Raw genomic sequence first — 22,349 nt, 5'->3', positions numbered from 1 at the left:
GGCTCGGATCGCTTTTTTTTCGGCCACTTTCTACCACGGAGGAGGAAGTCGTTTAACTCTTGAAGCTCATCTTCCAAAAGTAAGTTGAACTTAACTTTATACAGCATATTATTTGATTAAATGTTTTTTTTTAGTACAAAACAATACAGGTTACGTATATAAACCTTAAACATACATTCCATACAAAATATAGCACTGATGCAACTTGCGAACGAATTCAACTTATCTACAAATACATAAAAACTAAGACAAAAAATAATGGAATACTGAAATATTTGACATAAGCGCAACTTCATTTGTTGATGCGTTGTCATTGAATCATTTCGTCGCATGCTTCGTTGTGTATTACGCCATGTATTACGTTGTGTATTTTATCTAGGTTTTGTCCCCTATTTTTTTCTAGGTTTTGTTGTGAATTTCAGTATTTATTTTGCGACGTATTTTGTTGCATATTTTGTCTAGGTTTTGTCATTTATTTCAGTGTATTTCTTGCATATTTTGTCCAATTGTCGCTTATTTTGTAATGTATTTGGTCATTCGTGCATTTCATAATTTGTTTCGTCATGTTTTGTGTTGTGTGATCAATGATTTATTTGGTCGTATATTCGGTTATGGATCTTGTTGTATATTTGGTCCTATAACATGGTCGTGCATTTTTTAAATTCATTTCTTTATTTTGTCGCATCGTCATACATTTTGGTAGTTATTTTGGTAAGTATTTTGTCATTTATTTTGTGCCATGAATTTTGTAATGAACCATCTTTTGTCATTTATTCCTTCATTTTGGAACGTATTTTGTCACAAAATGTTATTCAAATGAGGGGGCGGGTCAAACTGGCTGAGCTTTTCCCCCATTGGTTGATCAGTAATGAACAAACTGCAGTTGTCAATCAACGAATGAGTGAAAAGCTCAGCCAGTTTGACCCGCCCCCTCTTATGAGATCACATTATGTTGTCAATACATATACATGTGAGAACTAAAATTGATCTGAGGAAAATCATCTACCGATAAAAAAACAATATTTTAATTTTAAGGATTATTATCAAATTAAATAAAATAAAAATTATTTTAGAATTGACTATTTCTTCCCTTAATCTGCCTTATTTAGATGTATAAAATGAGCAAACGCGCTAGTGCATTTTAAAACGGTCATATACGGTGGACACAGATGTGTCCCATCAGTCTTTAGGAAAGCCGTCGGTCTAGCCAATCTGATTATAAATTGGCGTTTGAACGCCTGCTAGCGGGCCTTGAGAGATGTCATCGATTCCACAAACTATGATTGGCTAGGGGGCAGTAATCAACCAAAGCTATCGTTCCCAACAGCCGTTAAACTTGGAGACCTAGCTGTACAAGGAAATATATTGTTGAGTTGATTTAATTACTCTGACGCGAGCAAGGTTTTGTCCGCCACTTTCAGCCTAGAGGTAAAATCCTAGGTCTGAGCTCTACTCGATTTTTAAAGTTTTTTTAAAACATTAATTATTACGTTCTGGTTGGACCAAGCTTTTTTTTTTTTTTTTTTGCAACATCCATTGCAGGCTGGCCATCCTGGAAGGGGATTACCGTTTTTGAGTTGTTCCCTGCCCTCGTGTAGGTTTTCATTCATTCATTTCTACATCCAGCAGAATCATGAGTCAAATTGACTGAAGGCAAAAAGTCAAGGTACCACTGCACAAAACAAGGCATGATTCTGACCTCGGGGTCCGGGGTAAGGTGGGGGGTTTAGAAGGGGCCGGTTGGGGGCCTGTGCGATGGGGGGGCTCGGAATGCCGTAGGGGTCCATGACGTCTGTGTCCTTGTGGGAAAGCCTTTGGGGGGAAGGGGGAAGATGATAAATTCGATATTACGGATTCATCACTGACGTACACTATACCAAATATCATACACTACACAAAAATGTAAGTGTTCGCCTAGTGGATAATTGTGCCTAATCAGTTTCCTTATTAACTAAGGTTATTTGTCTATTCGCTTACAAGTCAAGTCACATTTATTTATGTAGCCCTTAATCACAAAAATGTCTCAAAGGACTGCACAGGATTACAATTACACCATTGCCTGATCTTAAACCAACATATGTGCAAGGAAATATATTGTTGAGTTGATTTAAATACTCTGAAACGAGCAAGCCTTTTGCAAGCGGGGAAAGGTTTTGTCCGCCACTTTCAGCCTAGAGGTAAAATCTGAGCTCTACTCGATTTTTAAAGTTTATCCGGCTTAAAACATTAAATATTTAGCTTATGATATAAACTGTATATATCCATACATTATTCAAGTCTTTGTGAATAAAAATCATCTAATGAGCAAGATAATTTTATGAAAATAAACTTCAGATGTGCATACTAATTGATATATATTACACACATGTATATCCATGTTACTTGAAAAGCCTAATCAAATCAATCTTAAAGAAAAAAGTATTAAACACAAGCTAAATAATTGCCTACAGAACGAGATAATTTAAAAAACAGGATTATTGACACATTTGTTGACGAGTTTCTCCAGTGAACAAAAAATGAATTCGTATCCCAGAAAACTGCTTTATTCAAGTAAATTTTCATTTATTTGTAACTTTTTTCCAGGAGAATCTAAAAAGAATACTAAAACGAAATTTATCTGATATTGCACACGACATGTAAATAAAAATATTTTTAAAACATTTAATCTTAAAATGAACGAATCTCCTTCCATCTGCTATATTTTAACATTTTGATAAGAGTAATACTTCTTATTTCAAGAGAAAAGAAGTAAAAATGTTAAAATATTTGCAGTTAAGAGAAAATTATGTCGAAAATTCCAAAAGCAAAATATTTTTAAAAAAAAAAGTAAAATTAGGAAGAATGGCGGATGAAAAATAAATAAATGTATAAATATATATTTTTTTACCCTCCCCCCCAAAAAATAAAAAAATAAAAATCAACATTCTTACTGTGACCAGAAGGAGCTAAATGTTATGCCATCTGCAATATCTAAGAATTATTTTCATGTTATAGTAAAAAAAATAATGAGACTGTAGTACTTAAAAAATAAAAAACAAAAAATAAAATCGCATAGACCAAGTTTTCTGCCTCTGGCGTAAAAACATACAAAAAGTTAGAAAATAGCCCAAAAATGTACTGGTAATATAAAAGTGCTTTTATTTTAACCTTATATCATTCAATCCCCACCATCTTGTTTAAAGAGCCTTTCATTGTTCTGGCTGTCACTATACGTCGCAAGAGTTGCCGAATGTAAAAAAAAAAGGTGAAAATTGATTGAAGGCAGCAGAAGAATCATTGAAAATCAGTGACATCATCAAAATGCATTGCTCAATTGTCCTGTTACGGTATGGATGCCAATACCTGCCAGCAATCACTTCCACATTTGAACGTACCCGGAAGCAGCGGGAAATATCTTTCTTACCCGGTTAGCGATCCCTCGGCCGCTCCTTTCCCAAATACTCCCGAGGGGCGCTAATCCAAACCCGAGCTGGCCCCCCGAAACTATTCGGAGGTCATCTCCCGGCGGCTCCTTGTTCCCCTTTGCCACAATGGCCGGGCTGTCTCTGTCACACCTTCTCAAGTTATGTGCGGACCGGTAGAACAGGTCGGCCTCTGTCGGCTATTTACACATCCCTCCCTCTCCGACACACACATGCATGCATGCACGCACCAACAGTATCTGGCGCCGCTTTGATTGGGCATACAGTGCCTAGCAAAAGTATTGCGCTCACTCTCCCACCCCCCTCTTCCAAGAACCTTGCGTCATATTGCCCTATTTCAGGCCTCAAACCTAAAGCTGGAAAAACTCAGAAGAATCAACATATGAGATGCAATTGTCAACTAAATCACTTCAATATTTTATATCATGACGAAAAGTAGGTGTTGCAAAACGTTGGCCCCCTGTTCTCTCAGCTCACCCAACTGACTCTAGAAGTTCCCCGATGACTTCTCCGTGATCCAAAGTCAACCTCGATGACTAAGAATGACAGAATGTGCACCTGTGTGACATTAAGTCTCAGTTTAAATGCACCTGACCAGACATCGACCAATAAAACATTTTTTTAGTGTATCTACTGGACGCCACAAAAGACATACAGACAAATGTACAAGGAGAAAAGAAGAGGAAGAGACTTTTTCTGGCCATCCAAACAAAGCAAGACCTAATAGAAAGGTATCAAAGCACACACCGCTATGCAGGAGGAGACGCCAAGGAGGAGGACACAGCCATCCAAACCAGACATCATTAGGAGGATCAAGTCGTGAAAAAGTTCAAGGCAGAAGTGTGATACAAGATTTTGCAACCTTTACACATCTCCTGCAGCACTGTGTAAGCAATAACATAAAAACGGGAGAGCATAAAACCATTGCAAACCTACCAAGACCAGGCCGTCCCTCTAAACCTTCCGCCCAAACAAGAAGAAAACTAATCAAAGAAGCAACCAAGAGGTGCCACGGTCAGAATGCATAACCTGCAAACACAACTTAGGTGGCATATCTGTGCATAAGACAAAAATTACAGTAGTCATACTCTGTATAAAGATGCGCTTAATGGCAAAGATACAAGAAGAAAGCCCTTTCTGAGAGAATACCATAAAAGCCACGAAGCAACATGGGAGACACACATAACAAGTGGACGAGGTGCTCTAGTCGGATGAGACCGAATTGGAACTTTTTGGGCTAAATGCAAAGTGGGTCGTTTGACGTGGGAATAACAATGCATAAGACCCTGAAAATGCCATCCCAAATGTAAAACATGGTGGTGACAGCATCATGCTCTATTGTCATCAGAAACCGTTTTCCCCACAGCGTAAGGGCATCTTTACATGAACATGACCTCAGCTGAGAGTCGCTCATGTGCAATAGCGTCTCTGTTTCAAGCGGTAAACATACAGAAAGATCAACTACGCATCACAAAACCGTTAAAGTTTTCATATTTTAGCCTGGATACGACCGACAAAAAGCAGACTTTGTGTATCATGGCAGTAGCTCAGTGACGCATGAACATATAAAGAGGACGCACGTTGCACCCACAGTTGAACCAAACAGAGTCTGACTCGCCTCTGTAATATTTCAGTAACAATATATTGTAAATTCTGTACGAGTATATTTAATCATAAAAAGGAGCTTGAGCGTTATGCTAGACTGTGCATGACTAGCATATTAGAAATATACGAAAAGTATGTGGTAAAATGATAAAGTAATTTTGATCATTGGGGTAATATTTTCATTTTACAAGAAAAAAAGTTTTAAAAAATACAGTTAAAATGAAATACTTAAAATCAGATGAATAATCGACCAATAAAACATTTTTCGGTGTATCTACTGGACGCCACAAAAGACATACAGAAAAATGTACAAGGAGAAAAGAAGAGGAAGATACTTTTTCTGGCCATCCAAACAAAGCAAGAGCTAATAGAAAGGTATGAAAGCACACACCGCTATGCAGGAGGAGACACCAAAGAGGAGGACACAGCCATCCAATTAAAGACATTTTGGCAAAATTTGATTAAGTCTAAAATTTGTGGAAAGGAATCACCCCAAAAAAAAAAGTCTTGACGGGTCGGGGTATTGCTCATTATGATGACGTCTGCCTTGGGCATTACCGACAGATTGTCAATAGCCCGCGAACACAGACGTCATTGGATCAGTTTTTCAAGAAAAGTCAGGCTGAAAACCACTCAACAAAGAGGCCAGTTAAAAGGAAAAATAATATTTGTATTATTTCCCATATTTTTTACATTACGTGCCTCTCGTTTTATGTTTAGCGTGCGGTAATGTAATTTTAGATGTATTCGTTTCATGTTCTGATGCTCTTTTATCAAAAAAATATATACTTTTGCGGGGCTCGGAACGGATTAGCGCATTCTCATTGAAAAGCCGCCTCTACTTACGAACGTTCCAGGTTACAAAACCTACTCCCGATGAAATCCGTAAGTAGAGGCACCACTGTACTCAAAACAAATCCCAATAAATACACCCGGGTATAAAATAAGACGTACCTAAGTGGATCGGGGACAGTTTTACTCCGACCGGACTTGGCAACGGCCTGCGTGATGTTGTCGCAGATGTTTGCAGCCTATGGGGATTTCAAACGAAAACTGAAAACCACAACTACTCCAAAGTATATGAAGATATTGGTCCATGACACTCACCATCAACTTCTCACAGCTGAAAAAGAGAATATCGGGTTTCTTCTCGCTGACGCTTTGACACACGAGGAGGAGGAGCGATGGGAAGAGTTCCTCGGAATTGACGGACTCGCAGCGGAAGATGGAGAGGAACGAGTAGTTTTCCAACTCCTCCTGCGTACGAAAAAAAATAGTTTTTGGAGTTTAAAAAAAGTTTTTTTCCTTTCTTAAGGACAAGACTAAAATATGATGGAAAAACGCTAGCTAAAATAAAAATAAAAAAACGTAGGAAATACTCCATTGCCTTGAAATGGTTCAGTCCACTTGAGTCCTAGCACCGCATCGTATTTCCGCAGTCAAATTTTTGTAATATATCTGTAGCATTACTGTCGTTGTATATTTGTAGTATTGTCAGGACCAGAACGGAGACAGGACCCACTTGCCTTGCGTTTCTCACAAGTTTTATTGGAAGAAAGAGAAAGGGTTGCGCCCACGATTGCTGGACGCGGGAAGCAGGTCGCTCTGAACGAGGAAGTGGATCTTCTGTGGCGAGCGATGGCAGTGTCGGGAGCGGAAAAACGGGTCAGTGGCCGGGACAGGAGAGGAAAAAACGTGGTCGTAAGCGAGTCGTAATCCAGGAAAGGAGAGTAGACGTGGTCAGGGACAAAAAGAGGTCGAAGCCGGGAGCGAAAAACAGGAGGGAGTCAGGGTCGAAAAAGGCTTGCCTAGTGTTAACTGAGGTTCGCAGACGGACTGACAAAAGGGGACAGATAGGAATGAGTTTAAATAGGGACAGGGAGCTATTTGTAGTATTGGTGGGGGTGGATCCCTTAACTACTAGGGTAGTAGGGGCACCATAACCGAACTGAGTTCAAAGAGATCAAAGCCAGCAGAGAAGCTAATGTTGTGACTCATTTCATCTGCAGAAACTGTAATAAAAACCTCATCATCCAGTCCAGCGTGAATATGGATCTTTGGTGGGGCAGGTACACTGCGGTTACATACATATATATATATATATATATATATAGCCAATCAGAGTCCGAGGCAGTTGGCACCAAACGAGCAAGCACAGGCGATTCACATCGGTAATCATGACAAGTATAGCTGTAGTACTACTGTAGTTTTAATTTTGTAGAATTTTTACAGTTGTGGTATTTCCATTGTAGAATATTTGTAGTATTGGTGGGGGTGGATCCCTTAACTACTAGGGTGGTAGGGGCACCATAACCGAACTGAGTTTGATTGTATTGTTCTTTTTGTAGTTTTTTTGCTGTTATGTCTTTGTAGTGTTTCGGTACTACTGTAATTTTACCGTATTAAATACTTTATTCATACCCGTAGGGAAATTCACACTTCCAGCAGTTCCTTGTGTTAAAATGGGAGAGGAGGAGATCATTACCGCCCATATTGAAGTATTTTTACAGTAGTATTTTTGTTGTAATATTTATGTAGCATTTTTGCATTAGTGTTACTGTAGTAGTATTTCTGTATAAGAATATTTGAAGTACAGTATACCCATACTCGTATCTTTAAAGGATTTAAGTCATCTTTAGTATTACCGTAGTTGTATTTTTATAGTACTACTGTTGTAATATTTCTAGAATAGTATTTTAGTGTGAAATAATTACTGTAGTCATTTTTTTGAAGTATTTCTCTAGTAAATTTTTTACTAGAAGAATGAAGACAAAAGAATAAGTGAGGTCCTTTTTAAGCAATTAAAAATTTTTGTTTTGTAGTAAAACAACAGGACAAAGTTAGCACCCCCTAAAAACAACGTTTTTATTACAAGTATTATATTCACCATTTTATATATATATGTAACGGGTGTAATACTAACTTTTGTTTCATTGAAATTCCTGCTGAAATATGTGTATAGTTTTTGGTAAGTGTCCTGCGATGATGAGTCCAACAGTGCCACCTGCTGGTATGGGGTAGGGTTTGTTTTGGCTTTTGACATGTGACCGGAAGGCGGGGTTTTGTTGGTAGTCTACAGAGCGAGCTGCCAACGGTAAGACACATCTTTTGGTGCTCCACAATAAAAGTTAATTTTAAACATTAAAACCACAGCTGACAAATCTCTCAACATGCACAGTAATGTGATTGATGTTGTCAAGCTGTTTGGATTTATTTTCATTTTGTTTCTGTTGTGCTAAAATGTTAATTCCCCTTATAGAGATCAAAGAGATCCAAGCCAGCAGAGAAGCTAATGTTGTGACTCATTTCCTCTGCAGGGAAATTGTATGCGTTTTTATATTCGTTATTATTTCTATTTTCTCATATATATAAAAAAGATGATGTTGGTTAAAATTCAGACTAAAGAAAAATATGTTGAATTCATTGTAAACGTTAAAAAACCACTATACGATCTCTTGTTAAAAGTATCTTGTTAAAATGGATGTAAAAATGTATTGTGATATTCTAAAATGTATTTTATGTAAATTGAAAAGAAAGCTCTTTGATATGCTTTGGGCAGTCTACAGAGCGAGCTGCCAACGAGATCAAAGAGATCAAAGCCAGCAGAGAAGCTAATGTTGTGACTCATTTCATCTGCAGAAACTGTAATAAAAACCTCATCATCCAGTCCAGCGTGAATGTGGATCTTTGGTGGGACAGGTATACTGCGGTTACATACATATATATATATATATATCTTCATTATATTTTGACCATTTTTGTCTGGCAGGCTGCACATGGCCCCCGGGCTGTAGTTTGCCCACCCTGCTCTACCCCATATCTCTTTTCCTCTACCCCATATCTTCCCCTCCCCCCACATCTCTTCCTCTACCCCGTATCTTTCTTTATTTACATCTCCCCTTTGTTTCTTTCCCTCTACCTCTCTCCCCTTCTTTATTCGACTTTAAGAGTTTTTTCTACTATGTGGCCCCTAAGGCAATACGAGTTCGACACCCCTGTTATAAGCGCTAGGAAAAATAAGTCTGACCTTAAGAAACAAAACGCAAAAAAAAGGTCCCACCTTAGTCTGTATATCCCGGAGATAAACGGCATCCAATCCGACATCCAGCAGCATCTGCTGACTCCACAGCGTTCCACTACGGGCTAAAGCCAGAAGACGAGCCTGAGCTTCCTCCACGCTGTTCACTTCTCCTCTCTGGAGCGAAAAGGTGATCAAGTGCTGGAACGAAACAGGGACAAACGCGTCATTCCGTATATAGGGTCGGAAAAACACAGTCACGTGCAGGTGGGAGAGGCTCACCTTCACAAAATAGCGCCTGATGTTTGTCATCTTCGGGCCTTTTTTCCACTGTGGGAGATAAAAATGATAATAGCACCTAGCCAGTCCCAGGAATCGGAGTTTTTCCTTGCCCTCATGTAGGTTTTAGATCAGGGGATGCTGTCATAGTAGTCTGTAGTCCGTACAGCTCTTTGACACTTTATGATATGGACCAGGGGTCGGGAACCTATGGCTCGCGAGCCATATATGGCTCTTTCTATGAGTATCTGTGGCTCAGAGACAAATTTGATTGCATGCAAAATTTCTCCATCTTGTTTAAAACTTGAGTTGCCTATCCTTCATTACTTTGCAGTATATATAGGGCACGTTTTTCACTACAATTTACAGTCAAGGTGTCACACAAAAAAAGGGGGAAAAAAAACTCGTTTTGGTTGTACAACGCTAAAGAATCCTTTATATAAAAGTTCACTATATAATCTGTGTTCAGTGTTCAGATACCTTATGATGAATCCACAGAACTGTAAATACGCCAAAACACCGGAAGAGAACTTAGTCATTTGATTGGGTGAGTGGGAGGGATGGGTGGAGCTATGCAAAAAGTGCAAGCACTCCCATCTCTCGCCCTACGCTGTCTGCGCCAAAAGTGAGCTCATCAGGCTCCCTATTTGCAGAATGTTGTGACGTTTTTACACAATAACTGCTTGCATCTGGTTTTGAAACCAATATATATGAAAAAAAGGGTCAAAAGGATCTTGAGTAATTGCAAGAAAGAGACAAGTTTAAAGTGGTATGTTTGTTGATTTTGGGACAGGGGCTCTGGCATTATTCTCTTTTCATAATTTTTATCAAATCATCAAAAATAAATGTGCTGAAGACTAAGCTTTTGTCTGGGGCGCGGGTTTAGCAATTTAGTAAATTTGTCTTATAATATATGGTGTGGCTCTTTCCCAAAATAAAATTAATATTTTTTGCTTTTATGGCTCTTTGAGTCAAAAAGGTTCCCGATCCCTGATATGGACTATACGGACAAACATGACTTGACTTGGCTTGGCATTACCACTAGGGGCACCATTTCCTGTGGTGTGTCTTGGGCAAGCACAGCCCGGTGGCGCCCATCCCGCCCCAGGTCTCAAACCGAGAATCTTTCGTGCGATAGGCGGATGTCCTAACCACTGCACTACGGTATATTTATTTTTGTTTTTAAATACATTCATTTCATCAAAATGGTTTTGAAACGCTCACAACTAAACAATATATCGAATCCCTGTTTTAAACACCAAATTTGAAATATCATTTTGTAGAGTTGCAGTAGTATTTTAATAGTATTACAGTAGTTTGTTTTTGGAAAATTTTCTGCAGTAAATTTGTAGTACTTCTGGAGTAGTGTTTTTGTAAAAGAATTTAAGTATTACTGTAGTAGTATTTCTGTAGTACAACTGCCGTAATATTTCTGTGGTAATTATTGTATTACAGTATTACTACAGTGGTATTTTTGTAGTATACTTGTTTTTCATCGTAGTATTTTTGCAGTTAATTTCTTGTAGTGTATCTGTAGTACCACTGAAGTTGTTATTTTGTAGTATGTCCTTCGTAGTATTTCTATTGTCGTATTTCTGTAGTAGTAGTATTTTTGAATCATAGTTCTACTGTTGTGGTATTTTTTAAGTATCTCCATGACAGTATTTCTTGTAGTATTGGCATAGTATTTTCATAGTATTTATTTAGCACTCTTGTAATATTACAGTAGTTGTATTTTTGTAGTACAGTATTTGTTTTAATATTTCTTTAGTGGTATTTGTGTTGTATTTTAGTATTTTCCTTTTCAGAATGAAAGCATTTTTATATATTAAGTCCATTTTAATTTGTAATAATTTTGTAGTATTTTGTTTAGTATTTCTGTAGTAATATTTTTGTATTAGACACACAATGGTGACCAAGTTGCCACGTAGAAACTTTTCATTTGTTGTACTTTATGTACGATCATATATAGTCATTTTGGCCCACAGGCTGTTTTTTTTAATATTACTGGAAATATATTTAGAAAAAAGGGAAAAGTATACTCATAATTAACAAACCTTTCATCCGAGATGGTAAGTTTGTTTTGCTATGCTTAGCTGCTTCGAATAAGTTAACTAGTTAACTCATGTAGCGACACTCCCCACGGTTCGTTTAGGGAGGATCTGGAGGTCAAGTAACATTCTTCAAAATACTTCTCTAAGGGGTAAGAATGTATTTTTTTGCAGTGTAGAACTACTTTGAAGGAGTTAAGTCACAAGTTAACTCACGAGTTAACTCAGAGAGCAATCTATCTTAAGATGTTTTGGTACGAAATGGTGCGATTTCCGGGTCAAGTAAAATTTTTGATCTATTTTGGGTGAGAATTTCTACTTTTTTTAATGGGTAACTGCTTGGAATGAGTTAACTCACAAGTCAATTGATAGTTAACTAACCTGTACACCGGTCTGGGAAGAAATGGGGGAATTTGGTAGTTAAGTAATATTCTTTGACTGTCTAGTTCTATTTGGTGAAACTATTTCTCTTACAATGTGTAATTGTTTTAACTAAATTATCCCGTAAATCAACATACAAATTAACACACGAGTTAACTTTAATAACAATCTTTCTAATGAGCACTTTTGGGAGGAGTTAGGGGACTTACATTCTTTAAAAGGTTTTTTGTTCTACTTGGAGCAACATTCTTCGAAAGTCTTGCTCTATTTGGGGTAATAATTTAGCTTTTGAAATGTGTAGCTGCTTTGAATAAGTTAACTCACAAGTTTACTCACGTAATGTTATTCGCCATGGGTAGTTTCTGGAGGAAAATGGAATTTGGAACATTCATCGAAAGTCTTGTGTTCTTTCAGGTAAGAATTTATCTTTCACAAATGTGTAATTGCTTGGAATGAGTTTACTAATGAGTTAACTCACATAACCATCTTTTTCATGATCGGTTCCAGGAAGAAATGGGGGAATTTGTAGGTTAAATAACATTCCTCTGAGATCTTGTGTTCTTTTCAGGATGAGAATTTATATTTTGGAGTGTTTAATTGCTTTGAATGAGTTAACTCCCAAGTTAACTCGCATAGAAATATTTTCCATTGGTAGTTTGAGAAAAAGGGGTCATTTGGAGGTCACTAACAATAGGCGAAAATTCTGTGTTCAGTGTAACTGCTTTGTTAAAGTTAACTCACGAGTTAATTGCAGCAGCAATCTGAGCATTGAAGTATTTGTAGACCACCCAACATTCATCTGAGGTCTTGTATTCTTGACGAGGTAAGAATATAACTTTTGCAACGGGTAACTGCTTTGAACGAGTTAACTCACAAGTTAACTCACGTAACAATCTCCCATGAGCGATTTTGAAGTAAAATCACATTCACCGGGAGTCTCGTGTTCTCTAGGGTAAAAATTCATCTTCGGATGTGTGACTGCTTCGAGTAAGTTAACTCACGGGTTAACTCACCCAACGATATTTCCCCTTGGATGGTTAAGGGAGGAAATAGGGTATTTTGGAGGTCACCGACATTCTTCGAAAGTCTTTTGTTCTATTTGGGCCTTTGTTTCAGATGATTTGCTATTATGCAACAGCGAAACACTTGACAAGACACAAAGGTCTTTGATATGAATGAATGAATGAAGCCATTCATTCATTCATTCATTCATTCATTCCAAACGCTCCCCTTTTATCTCAGTTATTCCGTCAGCAAGCAAGCGAGCGTCCCGACCGGTCTGACAGCCTTTTGCAGTATCTTCCTCCCCGCCCTATTTATAGGGATCATCAGTGTCACTGGTATCGCTCTCTCTCATTAGTATCATTACCAGGGTTGGGTAGGGTTACTTTAACTGGATTACTTTCAATTACTTTTGGATTACTCCAATACCAAATATGCTAATAAAAGACAAAATAAACTAAATATGAATAAAATGACCCAGTTTTGGGGAGTAACGGAATACACGGAACGCAAAAATGATGATTTATTTTCATTTTGTTTCTGTGGCATTTGATGTTCGTTTTGCCGGAGATCAAAGAGATCAAAGCCAGCAGAGAAAGCTTACCACGTGTTGTGAGTCATCATTGTATTCATATTTAGTTTCTTTTGTCTTTTATTGGCATATTTGGTATTGGAGTAATCCAAAAGTAGTCGAAAGTAATCCAGTTAAAGTAACCCTACCCAACCTGGTCTTAAGCAAAGTACTTTCACCTCATTGCCAAAACATTTAGCAAGCCGAGTTAGGGCACAGCACAGAAAAAATTCCAAGAAAATTCCAATGCCGCTTTTTTTTTGCTAAACTTGGCCGGTATTGACGTTTTATTCCCGTTAAGTACGAAATAAAAATGAGTTAAAGCTTTAACTTAAACTGAAGAGGTAAAGCCCCAGTGTGTAATATTTGACCAATGAGTTGTCTGGTATGAGCACAGCGTGGCAGCAGGATGCCAGACAAATACTGCGCCGATTTAAGTAAAATACAAATTACTCTTTTTTTTTTTTTTTTTTTTTTTAATTAAAATGAATATTCGCTTTATAGTTCATGAAATTTTGCCCAATACTTAAATCAAAGTTTTTTTGTACCACTAGGAGGCACTGAATATTACACACAGTCACCTTGACATAAAAAAATATGCAGTCCTCTGAAACTGATTTTTATCTCAAGTTAAAGCTTTAAAACTCGACGATTAATTTGAGTTAAGAGCAATCTTGTGCAGTTTAAAAAAAAAAAAGGAAAATGTATCATCTTTTGCAATATGTAACTGCTTTGAATGAGTGAACTCGCATGTTAACTCACGAGTTAACTCACACGGCAATCTTTCTCATTGGCAGTTTCGGAAGGAAAAGGAGGGATTTTGGAAGTCAATTAACAATCTTTGAAAGTCTTTCGTTCTATTTGCTGTAACATTTTATCTTTTGCAATGTGTAACTGCTTTGAATCACTTAAGTTAACTCACAAGTTAACTCTTGAGTTAACTGGCACAACATTCTTTCTCAGGAGCAGTTTCTAATGAGCAGGGCTAATACATCAACCTTCAAACTTTTCCTAAAAGGAGTAACCGAGCGAACCTTTAGCTCACGGGTCTCCAACGTGCTGCCCGTGGGCACCCGGTAGCCCGCTAAGAAGACCCGAGTAGCCCGCGGACAGAAAATAGCTCACCAGTAAGGGGGGCATTGGGATTTTCTAGAAAATGTTCATTTCCAGCAGCCATGACGTTTTGGCGGTTGACTGGGCCTATTTAAATTTCTAATAATTACAACCTGGTAATAACATAGTAACAACATAGTAATAACAATTTATAAATTATCACATTAAAAATAAATAAATGAATAAATAAATGAACAAGTTTTAGATTCAAAAAGGGTTGGTGACCCCTTGCATGAGATCAATAGTTCTGTGCCGTTGACGGCTATATCCGTCAAACCTAAATTGTATCCTCGCAGCGCACCAGACTGCAAGTAAAACGGCGACAAACCGTATGGTATAGTCACACGTTCAACCCAACCGAAAATTTGCTGAACTAGGTGTAGGTGTTTTGAATATTTCATCCCAGAAAAACGTAGTTTCAGACTTACCAAGGCCGACGACCTCCCAACGGTTAATCCCCGTTCCTAAGAACAAAGTCGGCGTTATGAAAAAAAAAATATGCAGCGCAGGTATGATTCTCCCTCCCCCTGAATCCTTTAAGCAGGGGTGTGCCTACTTTTGCAATTCCCACCACGCCTTTTTCGAAATCGCGCTCTCATCTCTTGTTTTGTGTTGACACATACGAGTCGGAGTAGCCAAGGGCAACATCCGAAGAAAGTCATTGTAGGGGGGGAGAAAGTGTAGTACCGACATATTTCGGGAAGAATAATTTCCAGGTGAAATCGAGTGCTGGAATTTTACGGTGCACGACACCGATTATCAATGTTCCCTGTAATTTTCCACGGGTCTGAGCGTTCGCACAAAGTCGGTGAGCAACGCTTGAAACAACAGTGAGCAACAGCAATCCCAAGTGTGGCAACTAAATCATTATCAAACATGTCCAAAACTTGACATCAAGTTACATTTTGCTGAGTTTCCGGCAATGCAAAATGATTTTTCTCTTTTGAATGAATTGACTCATGTACTATTGCCTACAAACGTCATTTGATTTTACAATTCTTTCACAAGATATCCATTTTTTTCCCCTCCTGATATATTTTGTCGCATAAAACTAACATTTTTGGGGTCTTATTTCGTCGGTTGCAAGATACAGAACTGTACTTAATCACATTTTTTAGTGGAAGTACAATGTTGGCAACAAAATTGGAAATTATTTGAATGCAACACAAACTTTTTCTTATTTTTTTTAAATTCCTTTAAAAAAAATCTTTTTGTTCTCTATTTACTTTTTCCTTTGTTTCTTTCTTCTTTTTTTCTGGCTTTTTTTCTAAATTTTCCCTCTTTTTTTCTCTTCCTTTTGTTTCTTTTTTTCTCAGCTTTTCACTACTTTTTCATTTCGGTATTTTTCTTTTTTGTTCTATTCCCCCCTTCATTTGCTGCTGTCACTGTCTTGTACTACGGACAGACTGAAGAGATCTTTTCTTCCTCATGCCATGAGGCTCTTTAACTCTACCCGGCAGAGTAAAAGCCCACAGTAAACCACACCACCTACATTGCATATTACCGAATCTTATTGCAATATGTATTCTGTGTAGCACTATTTAGTTATTCTATATAACACGCTACAGTGGGCATTTGCACGTCACACTGGGTATTTGAATATTGTATTCCTTTTGCTTTATTATTGTATTGTTCTCAGCTCAGGGATGCTGCTGGAAATGTGAATTTCCCTTCGGGGATGAATAAAGTATCTATCTAGACATTTATCTATCTATCTATTTAAGTCATTTTGTGCATAATTTTACATAATATTTGGTCATGTTGGGATGAAAGAAGCAAAAACAACCCGAAAGAGCTGGTTTCTTTTTAGTGAGCCGAGCCGAAGGAGCCGGTTCTTGAAAAACTCTACTGACTTTACTCAACTTCGTTCTACTTTGACATGGACTTCAAAATACCGCATTTAGAAAACAGCGTCAGGGGAGCCCCTGTATTTTTACCGTCATGCACTGTAACTTTGACTTCATTTGCTTCTTAATTAGCAATTTTGAGCCCTGATTTTTGTGAGCTGGCTAGATTTTCTTGTGCGTTGAGTATGTGCGGGCAGTGCGCGATTGCGCACGCGCGCAGCTTAGAGGGAACACTGCCGATTATTCAACGTTTCAGGGCTTGTATTTTGACTCTGACTCAGAGCAATAAAGGCACCGTCCCTAAAGCCAAACACTTCACACTCCCTCGCCGAATCGTATTGTATATTACGCAATCTAGTCATGGCATCTGAAAAATGTCCTTCGTCCAACTTTGGAACGTCAAACAAATTGTTTTTGTGCTTTCAGAAGATCGGGAGAGGTCATGTGAAATTCACTTATTCATGCACCTCACATGATTCGGAAGAATTATCCTTTTAAGGTTATTAGAATGATAGATACTGGTGTTCTTGCCTTACAATCTGCCTCAGCTAATTTCTTTCTCATTCCTCCTTTAAAAGCTCGGCACTAATGAAGTCAAATCAGGGGAAGACCACGTGCTTGTCAGACCCACCTTTTCGAAATGATGAGAGGATGACTATTACATCTACTATTCACCTCTGTGGCAGTGTCTGAAATAACGCCCGGGGCGTGCATCTTTTACGTCGGGCGTACAATTTACAAAAAAACGTCTCAGCCCGGGTGACCGACAACTTTTTCAAGAAAAAAAAAAACGGAACAATTTTTTTCTTTTTATTCCGATTTTGAAATCTTTGTCCGTTTTGGAAATTTCTGAATTTCGGTTCGTTTGGCAATTTGCATACGCGGCAGCCAATCAGAAGCCTGCATCGAATAACTTTGTGCTTCCAGACTTTCCCGAGCGTTATAAGGTTGCGCATTTGCATATCATTTTCCAAAGTAGAAGCATACAGAACACAAGAAATCGATAAGTGGTTAGGAAGTGTTAAGATTTGTTAATTTAATAGCGCTCTTACTCCATTGTGTGACATCATTACGCACGCACCATTTTTCGTTTTGATAATTGTTGATTGCCATGTTGTTTTGAAAGGAGCCGTGTTCTTGTTTGTTTGCTGTTGAGGAATAAATACGCTTAAAGGCTGAACTACAATGTCCTGCTTATCTTCTCACGCATGAGGAAACTACACACTCTGGCATATCCTTACCAGGGATCAAGCCAAAACCTCAGCCCCAGAAGATTCAAAAGAAGGTAACAAAATTGATGACGCTACAAAACGTAAACGTACATAAGAAGAGTGGAAAGAGGAGTTCACGTGGCTTGTAGCAGACAACGCAATGCAAACATTGCACAAATGAAGAGGAGTCAATAATAATAATAATAATAATTTCCTTTGTATTGTCATTCTTTGTAACAATGTACACAGAACGAAATGTCGATACATCTGACCCGTTGTAGCGAGTCGATGCAGCCGCAGCCAGAGGGCGCCGCCATTATACCAATTAGGTATGTCTCGGTCGAGGCGCGAACCAGCGACCTCCCAGTCTCAAAGCGGGCACACTACCATCTAGGCTAAAATACAGGTACATACTGATAGCAGATGGAAAACAGCCGTGTCATATACATGCAATGAATGTTATAAGTAGATTTATGATAAACTTAATTTTAAAGTGTTGCTCTGTTATATATTCTGATTATCAATCCTTAATACTTTGCAATAATAGCTTTTTTTGTTTCAAGTTGTGAAAAATGGGCCAGGCCACTTTATGGCTGGGCAGGCAACTTTTTAGAGTGTCCGCTAACTTTTTGTCACGAGTTTCAGACACCGCTGTGGTTTTCCTGTCTGCTTGAATCAGCTAGGAGTCAAAGATGCGCGGGAATGGCCGGGGTATTACGAAGAGATGTGCTGAAGAGCACAAATACATGCACGCGCACACAAAAAAAAGAGCAATGATGTTAAAATGAATGTCTGATCTCAGATCTGATGCATTGAATTCTAAAAAAAAAAAATCAAAACATGAATAAATGAAAAATATAAAGAAAAAAACGTGTTTCAGGCTTTGAATCAAATGATTTGTTTATAATGCAATCTTGTCACCAAAACTGGATATAAGTGCCGAAATTTAAAGCAGTGTTTAAAAGGTACAGCGTGTAATATCCAATCACTTAATGTGTATGTAATGCAATTGAAAATAAGTGCTAGAAAGCATAAGGAAGACTACAAACCACTGAGACTCAAAATAATCTTACTTTTTTGGAAAAAAAAAAAAAAAAAGCTAAAAAGGAAAAGTGAAAGAGAAATGTAAAAAAACTGAAAAAAAGAAACAGGGGGGGGGGTGGAAACTTGAAATGTAAAAGAGAAAAACATCCAGAAAATGGAGAAAAGGGAAATATAAAATACAAATTAAAAAAAGAAAAATAACAAATGTTCGTTAAAATGAGTAAACATTATCCTAGAGTGGAACATTTTTTAACTACCTTCTATTTTTTTATTTAAAAAAAATTACAAAAAATATTTTGAGCCTTGGCAGCAAGATGGCGGCCAATCATGCAAGATAAGTAAAATGTATGGATTTATATAGAGCTTTCCAAGTCACTGAGGACCTCCCAAGGCGCTTTACAAAGTGCTTCACACTTACCCATTCACACACACACACACACACACACACACACACACACACACACACACACACACACACACACACACACACACACACACACACACACACACACACACACACACACACACACACACACACACACACACACACACACACACACACACACACACACACACACACACACACACACACACACACACACACACACGGATACGGATAGCAGCATTAGCCATGCAAGGCGCCTCCTTGCTTTAGGTGAGGATCATCATGTGTCAGATACTATTCTCTCGAAAAAAAATGTGTATTTACATGATAGTTATATATTACCCACTGCCCCTTTAAAAACAATGAACAATGGATATTTTAAAATAATATTTTAATTTTTTTTTACTATTTTGTAATTATTTCAATATAACGTTTTCTTATCATAGTTAAACACGTTTACTAAATTAAGTACAAATACTTGCCTCCCAACACATTGGGAAATCAATTTAGTTCATTTTTTTTTTTAAATAGAAAAATACGATTTTTTTAGTTAAAATGTAAAAAAAAATGAACACAACTACAGTGAATATCTAGAAAAATATAAAATAGTATGGAAACAAAAAAAACAAGCATACGTTTAAAACAAAATGAAAACATGGAAATACAGTAATTCAAATATAAATCAAATTAGAATATTAAACTCTAAATATTAAAAATATTCAATTATATATATTACATTTTACATACATAAATATTCAGAAAAATATTTAAATATATTAAATGGTAAAATATAATAAATGTTATTTTTTACTGTTACTTCATCAATTAAAAGACGTGTTGTGTAGTACTCTCTGACCTCTAGCGGAAAATCATTTAATTACAATTACATCTCACCTCTCATTGCCAAAATCTTTAGTTCCAATTTAAAAATGTCGAACAAATTCAAATGAATTGTATAATTTGTTGTTTGATGATATTCATAATAAGTCTATGGAGTGATTAAATTGATGATGACGTCACAGCACCACAGGCACATTTCCATTATCTAGTGCTTTGATTTGCCTAAAAGCTGAGCATTTTTTATTGTTGAAATGTACATTTTTTTGCTCTTTTCGGGTTTACTGAGTAAAGTAAAGTAGTTTAGTTAAAGGTGTCACTTTTCATAACAAGCTTCCACTCTGCACCAATCAAGGAGAAAGGCGGAGTTGAGAGAAGGTCCAGCTCAGAAGAACATACTTGATTTTGATTTTAAGGATATTTCCACGCGGTGATTTCTTCAAGTAAGGTATTTGCAACGTTTTAATTTGCAAGGAAGAATTTACCTGTTTTTGGTCCGGTTTTACTGGCCTGTGTATTTTTGGGTTCTGTTTCAACTTTAGCAGCGGCATACGTGGCAGAATGTGTGACGATGAAGACAGCGCGTGGAATTTCCCACTTGAGTCTCCAATAGCAAATAAAGTGATTTGTTTTAGTTATTTAGAGAACCTCATCTGCATTCCTGAGCGCCGGAAGCCGTAATAGATGCTTATTATTGTGTCACTTCACCTGTAAGTGTTTTAAAATAAAGGATACGCGTATAATTAATATTTTTAAGTGACGCCAGTCAAATGATCTCTTTTGAAACATATCTCCTTATAAAGATGAAACATTTTTAAAAGGAAATTAACTAAATCTAATAATCAATAATCATTTGCATGTTAATTGAATGTTTACCTGGTTACGCAATAGACGTATGGTTTATACTATGATGCTTTCAGGAACCTCAAAAAAGTAAGACATGCGTTTCTTTCAGCGTAACCGTTCGACCAGGGCTACTGATATTTAACTAACACACACAAACGCCAAATTCAAAACGATTAAGACAGTTTAATACTAATAATTGACGAGTTAGAAGTCATAGTTTTAACGATTATGACGGTTAGCAGACAGACCAACAAAAGTCTAAGAACGCAGCACGCGAGCGCGGAAGTTATGTACACACTGTAGTTGTGAATGGGTTGCCTTCATGGCTCCTGTCTGCGTGGGAATTATGTGAAATGGAATAAATTGCCACAAATATAAACACAAAGAAAACATTTCAACCCTTAGGGCAACTTTACACACCAAGACTTTTTTGCTGAATCCGTAAGGCTAGATTCTATGTTTCGTTTATTACCTCACTTAAACGAAATTGCTGATTGCCAACAGCATTAAACGCAGCACGAAGGCGAGGTTCCCACGCGGTTCAGTAAAATGTGGTCATAATTTTACACAATCGTTGTTATTTTTATTTTAATGTTTTTTTTTTGTATCGGGAGAATAATACTGTTTAGTTTTCTGCAATAAATAGCGGCGCTTCTTTTATAGAAATCGAAGCAGTGATCGCACGTGCGCCCTTTTCAAGATTGTATCGTTAATATTATCTATATTTTGACTTTTCTTGGGGCTTTTTTCCCCCGATCACGGATAAAAACAACATCTTCTGCCGTTTGGGTTCAGGTTAGTTTGATTCGTGTCATTGGATCGGAACTGCAGTTCATTTTTGTTTTTAACCTCCAATGGACGTGTTCGGTTAGCTAGGTCAAGCTTTTTCCTTTGTGGTGAAATATTTACTATTACTTTCTGATCAACGACAGTAAAAACATTGTATTTTATTTATTTATAATCTTCCTTAAGCTAGTTGGATGAATAAATTACTGTTTTTTTTAATAACAAAGCTAGCTACAAACTGTATTGATTGTATATATCTCCTCTCATCTCATTAGCTGCACCGCTTATCCTCAGTAGGGTCGCGGGGGTGCTGGAGCCCATCCCAGCAATCATCGGGCAGTGGGCAGGGGACACCCTGAACTGGTTGCCAGCCAGTCACAGGGCACACAGAGACCGACAACTCGCTCGTTCCATTCACACCTAGGGACAATTTGGACCGGCCAATCCACCTGAAATGCATGTCTTTGGAATGTGGGAGGAAACCGGAGTGCCCGGAGGAAACCCAGGCAAGCACGGGGAGAACATACAAACTCCGCACAGGAATTTGATTATATATATATATATATATATATATATATATACACAGACTCACACAAATGTAGTATATTATCTTTTTCGATTGGCCGATAATGTACTTCATTTTTTCCTGATACACTACGTTTTTTTTTGTAAAACAGACACTATCGCAATTTTCCCTAATCACAAATGGCTTTTTCATATTTTACTGATAAACAAATACAGATAATAAAATTAAACTAAGCTGAATTAAATCATGTTTTTAATGATACATTGTAGGAATTGTTTTACTACAGTAACTTGTTCGTGGTAAAAGAAAAGTACTACTAAAAATGAGCTAAATTGTGTTTTGCCAGTACATCCATAAATATCCAAGACAAGAAATTTAACCAACATTTTAAAACTAGAACACTTTGTAAATGTAACTACGTTTCA

At 37.4% G+C, this 22,349-nt stretch overlaps 1 protein-coding gene across 3 annotated transcripts in view; it reads right to left on the bottom strand.

Annotated features, from left to right (window-relative positions):
* Window positions 1-14,938, bottom strand: part of eps8l1b (EPS8 signaling adaptor L1b) — a 31,851-nt gene extending 16,913 nt beyond the window's left edge. For all 3 annotated transcript variants that reach the window (XM_088323119.1, XM_088323120.1, XM_088323121.1), the window contains exons 1-6: window positions 14,871-14,938; window positions 9,328-9,375; window positions 9,088-9,246; window positions 6,135-6,284; window positions 5,982-6,058; window positions 1,700-1,812 (exon numbers count right to left, since the gene is read on the bottom strand). In XM_088323119.1, the coding sequence (XP_088179245.1) occupies window positions 1,700-1,812; window positions 5,982-6,058; window positions 6,135-6,284; window positions 9,088-9,246; window positions 9,328-9,357 (529 nt within the window). In that variant the 5' untranslated portion in view covers window positions 9,358-9,375; window positions 14,871-14,938. The remainder of the gene's footprint in view (window positions 1-1,699; window positions 1,813-5,981; window positions 6,059-6,134; window positions 6,285-9,087; window positions 9,247-9,327; window positions 9,376-14,870) is intronic.
* Window positions 14,939-22,349: the final 7,411 nt, after the last annotated feature.

This window comes from Urocampus carinirostris, chromosome 19 (assembly GCF_059441175.1).
Source record: "Urocampus carinirostris isolate Australia breed hairy pipefish chromosome 19, RoL_Ucar_1.0, whole genome shotgun sequence".
In the NCBI taxonomy this organism is placed as follows: domain Eukaryota; kingdom Metazoa; phylum Chordata; class Actinopteri; order Syngnathiformes; family Syngnathidae; genus Urocampus; species Urocampus carinirostris.
This window is presented reverse-complemented; position numbering and strand designations above follow the sequence as displayed.